Source organism: Centroberyx affinis, unplaced genomic scaffold (assembly GCF_046629955.1).
Source record: "Centroberyx affinis isolate AG114_WGS23_722 - 3 ecotype Tasmania unplaced genomic scaffold, CSIRO-AGI_Caff_v1 ptg009350l_1, whole genome shotgun sequence".
NCBI classification, from domain to species: domain Eukaryota; kingdom Metazoa; phylum Chordata; class Actinopteri; order Beryciformes; family Berycidae; genus Centroberyx; species Centroberyx affinis.
The window spans coordinates 17,501-22,500 of NW_027284497.1; the positions used below are offsets into that span (position 1 = coordinate 17,501).

Consider the following 5,000-nt stretch of genomic DNA (forward strand, 5'->3'; position numbering starts at 1 on the left):
ACTCCAGTGGACGAGACTGTGAGCACACACACACACACACACACACACACACACACACACACACACACACACACACACAGACACACACACACAGAGACACAGACACACACACACACACACACACACACACACACACACAGACACACACACACACACACACACACACACACACACACACACACACACACACAGACAGGACACCAGGCAGACGACAGACACTAAAACTACAGATTTCTTTGTCCCATAATGCATCACAGCATCTATCGTTAGCTTAGGGCAGTGGTTCTCAACGGGGGGTCCGGGGACCACCAGGGGTCCTTGAGGGGGTTCCAGGGGTCCCCAGCAAACTGATGAGCTGTTAAACTTCAGAATTATTTCATTTAGAGTTAGAGAACGTGGAAGAAAGTTCTGATCAGTTTCTCTGTTCTCTCTCTCTGCCTGACAGACAAACTAAATCAAATCTGACAATAAAAATATTCTCAGATTTGGGACTGAGAGACAAAATGTCATCAGATGGTCTGTGGCTTTGATCTGGACTAGATCAGGTCCTTGATGGTCTGTGGCTCTGATGTGGACTGGATCAGGTCCTTGATGGTCTGTGGCTCTGATGTGGACTGGATCAGGTCCTTGATGGTCTGTGGCTCTGATGTGGACTAGATCAGGTCCTTGATGGTCTGTGGCTCTGATGTGGACTGGATCAGGCCCTTGATATGAAAAAGGTGGAGAATCATTGGCTTGGGGTCCGCTTGTAATTCCACCCGGCGTGGCTGAATGTGGCCGGGTGGGCGGAGTCAGCAGTAGGGGTGGGTATGTTTCAGTTTTATCGATTCCGATTCCGGTTCTTATCGAATCCGGTTCTTATCGAATCCGGTTCTTATCGAATCTCGGTTCCGATTCCAATATTTTTTGGAGAGATAAAAAGAACAAAAATAGCCTTTATTCTTGGAACATGTCGGCTGTAATCAGTAAACTGTCAACTGGGACAGGAAGGTTTCTTTTTCCCTTAATTTATAAAAATAAATATAAATTTTTCTTATAAGGAATGATCAACAAAAACAATTACAAACCAAAACTATTTTAATAAATAATGGAAAAAATATAACAAAATAAAATATTAGAATATAACAAAATATTTAACAGACAGTTGCTATGGAAGCAGCAACAGAGTGGAAGTCTGCAGGCGAGTCAGCAGTTCTTCTCTGGAAGGATGTGTGATCTCTCTGGGCTGATTGGATCCCCACAGGTACACACAGGTATGAGAGGGGTAGGTCTCTCCTGTTCCACCACCAGAGAGCAGGGTCTTCAGAGGGTCTTCAGGGTCTTCAGAGGGTCTTCAGGGTCTTCAGAGGGTCTTCAGAGGGTCTTCAGGGTCTTCAGAGGGTCTTCAGGGTCTTCAGAGGGTCTTCAGGGTCTTCAGGGTCTTCAGGGTCTTCAGAGGGTCTTCAGGGTCTTCAGGGTCTTCAGGGTCTTCAGGGTCTTCAGGGTCTTCAGAGGGTCTTCAGGGTCTTCAGGGTCTTCAGAGGGTCTTCAGGGTCTTCAGAGGTCATCATAGGCGGCATGTCCCTGTACATCTCCAGTTCTTTGTAAGTGTTTTCCTGGATGGACAAGGTGTTCTGAATGAGGTTCCTCTTCAGCTCAGCAGGGAGTCTTCTTGGCCTTCTTGCAGGTTTGAAGCTAAAAGAAAAACAGAAGAAAAAATATACTTAAAGTTTAGCCATTTATAAAGTTTATGTCTGAGATGAAAATCAAAACAAAGAACACATAAGATTATTAAGACAATCATATCAAGTATAATTTCAGCAGTTTGTATCATGTTGTCCTCACAGTCTCATTCTCGCTCTCCTCCTCTCTCTCCTCCTCTCTCTCCTCCTCTCTCTCCTCCTCTCCCTCCTCCTCTCTCTCCTCCTCTCTCTCCTCCTCTCTCTCCTCCTCTCTCTCCTCCTCGCTCTCCTCCTCTCCCTCCTCCTCTCTCTCCTCCTCTCTCTCCTCCTCTCTCTCCTCCTCTCTCTCCTCCTCCTCTCTCTCCTCCTCTCTCTCCTCCCTCTCTCTCCTCCTCTCTCTCCTCCTCTCTCTCCTCCCCTCTCTCCTCCTCTCTCTCCTCCTCTCTCTCCTCCTCTCTCTCTCTCTCTCTCTCCTCCTCTCTCCTCCTCTCTCTCCTCCTCTCCCTCCTCCTCTCTCTCCTCCTCTCCTCCTCCTCTCTCTCCTCCTCTCCCTCCTCCTCTCTCTCCTCCTCGCTCTCCTCCTCTCTCTCTCTCTCTCTCCTCCTCTCTCTCCTCCTCTCCCTCCTCCTCTCCCTCCTCCTCTCTCTCCTCCTCGCTCTCCTCCTCTCTCTCCTCCTCTCCCTCCTCCTCTCTCTCCTCCTCTCCCTCCTCCTCTCTCTCCTCCTCTCCCTCCTCCTCTCTCTCCTCCTCGCTCTCCTCCTCTCTCTCCTCCTCTCTCTCCTCCTCTCCCTCCTCCTCTCTCTCCTCCTCTCTCTCCTCCTCTCTCTCCTCCTCTCTCTCCTCCTCTCCCTCCTCCTCTCTCTCCTCCTCTCTCTCCTCCTCTCTCTCCTCTTGGTCTAGCTGGACTGTCCCCAGGTCCCTCTCACCGCTCTGTCCGCTGCAACTAAGCAGTTAGACAAGACAGAGGAGTAACATAGGACATGAGTAGGAGATGAGTATTTGATAATTAAAAGTCTAAATTCAATTCACGTTCATAATGAATACCTGCTGTGTTTCTGTAGGATGTGCTGCTGCCAGCACTTTGTCCCTGACCCGGTCCCAGACCGTCTCATCCGGTTTAGGATCCGATGCGGTCTCCTCTCCAGGAAGGCCCTGACGTCGACACTCTATGAAATGTAGATATCTAATTAGAATAATAAAACATAATACAATTCTTCTTCTAAGTGATATTGATTGCTTTTAATTATTCTTTTACCTGATATCGCTGGGACAGATCAGACCAGCCGGTCTTCTTTAGGTGGACATGAACACCGTGTCTCCATCTTGCACAGTGAAACGCTCCCTCAGCAGTATAGGAAGGATCTGGCTGCAGGTGGGACTCTTCTCAGTGGAGACTCACAGCGTGGATGTGGACAGAACTCACATGAGGTGGGGTTAGGGTTAGGGTTAGAGTGTGTGTGTGAAGAGTAAGAGTGTGTGTGAAGAGTAAGAGTGTGTGTGAAGAGTAAGAGTGTGTGTGAAGCAGCCGATTTTAATGATGTGCAGCTTCTTAGTCGGACACATTATCCACTGTCAGCTGCAGCTTTGCCCCTTTATCCCAAACTCATCCAAAATGTCCCCCGGGTTCCTCGGCTGCCGCCGCCCCCGTTTGCACTTTGTAGACGGCTTTTGTTTGAAGGACTTTCTGATTCTTCCTTCCCTCGGTGATATAATGTGCGTAACTGTAATGTAACGGTCCTGGTAAACGCTTGTCCGGCTGTCACCGGTAACCGCTGCTTCGCTGACCTTTTCCACATCTGATTTTATGTTTTCTTTTTCGATGTCGTCCCAGGCTGGTATCGAGTGATCGGACCGTCCCTGGTGGGAGGGTTGGATTTGGGATTTAAGGCCTTTATGCTACACCTACCACAGGGGAGGCCTAATCATAGTTTACTGTAGACTATAATGTTAGCTGTTTCTGATGTGCTATGACACAAGAAAGTATCGAAGAAGGTCCAGGATGTTGCTGTGAATAACCAGATATCAATAATGCATTTTTCATACCTAAACGGAGTAGACTCACCCGTAGCAAAGGGATGTGACCCGTTCACCACAAATCTTGTCCCCGCTCGGTGACATTCATCCACTTTCTCCCTGCTCATCTTCCCCTTCAAGGCTAAAGTGAAAGAGTTTCTGTACTAGAGCGGGGGGGGGGGGGGTGCTCTCTGAACTCACATCTGGGAAAAATATATATTAGAATAATTTGTAGACATCATTTGTTTACCTTCAATATAAAAGGTGAATGCATACCTGCATACCTGTATTAGCTGTTTACGAGCTGTTTTATATAAACCAAGTGACATAATCTAGAAATATCGACACTTACTGATGGCTTCTTATCTGGTACAGACAGGGATTAAAGTGAGCCGGAACGATCCGGAACGATCCGGAACGATCCGGAACGATCCGGAACGATCCGGAACGATCCGGAACGATCCGGAACGGCGTTCCTGCACCTTCGATTAATAAGTAAATAAATCTGATTGGCAGTTTCATAATAACGTCAGGCGAGTTCACAGGGCGGCCGACTCTCACACACGGACCGAGAGACTCGGGTAACTGACATGTTCCACTCGCTCTCACTCCATTCAGGTCTGAATAGTGAGAAATAAACACAAATGTATTATATTGTAATTTATTCCCCTGCTGCTCAGAGTCTCAGTCTGCATCTCTCTCTCTCCTCTCAGGCAGGATGAGGGTGAGTTGCTATGGTTACGGGGACGCTTCCTCTCAGGCAGGATGAGAGTGAGTTGCTATGGTTACGGGGACGCTTCCTCTCAGGCAGGATGAGAGTGAGTTGCTATGGTTACGGGGACGCTCTGTGTCTGTCGCTCTGAAACTTTCTCATGGTTCCCAATAATAGTTTTTTTAGGTTAGTATGCCTATGCAAGATCATGAATGTAAGCACCTCTAACCCCCCCCCCCACAGCCTGGTGTCGGCAGGTGTCTGACTGTCAGCTGGTGTTCTGTGCCTGAGCGTGACACGCTGCGTCAGCTGAATCTACAGCACATGGAACACGGTTCATTCCTCAGATTCACGGCGTGTTGCAGATCCTCCTTTGCAGGAAGTTGCCGACTGCAGGTGTTGCGTTTGCCGTGTCGTCTTTTGTTGTGAAGTTCAGCCAAACTTCAGAGCGTTTGCTGCGCTCGGCCGTGTTTCCAGAACGTAGGTAAAGTCGGGTCGAGTCGAGTCGAGCAGTCGAGTCGAGTCAGTACCATGTGGTGGAAAAGCGCCACTAGTCAGCAGGTGACTAGTTTCCACCAGACAGAAACACAAACCGGAAGAGCCAATCAGACGGC

At 48.6% G+C, this 5,000-nt stretch overlaps 1 protein-coding gene across 1 annotated transcript in view; it reads left to right on the top strand.

Annotated features, from left to right (window-relative positions):
• srpk3 (SRSF protein kinase 3) overlaps positions 1-5,000 on the top strand; it is a gene marked incomplete at both ends in the record, with an annotated part of 21,773 nt that overhangs the window by 15,320 nt on the left and 1,453 nt on the right. The window contains 3 exons of the mRNA XM_071514598.1: positions 1-18; positions 2,993-3,010; positions 3,654-3,662. The exon at positions 1-18 is cut by the window's left edge and continues 201 nt beyond it. Coding sequence (XP_071370699.1) covers positions 1-18; positions 2,993-3,010; positions 3,654-3,662 — 45 coding nt within the window. The remainder of the gene's footprint in view (positions 19-2,992; positions 3,011-3,653; positions 3,663-5,000) is intronic.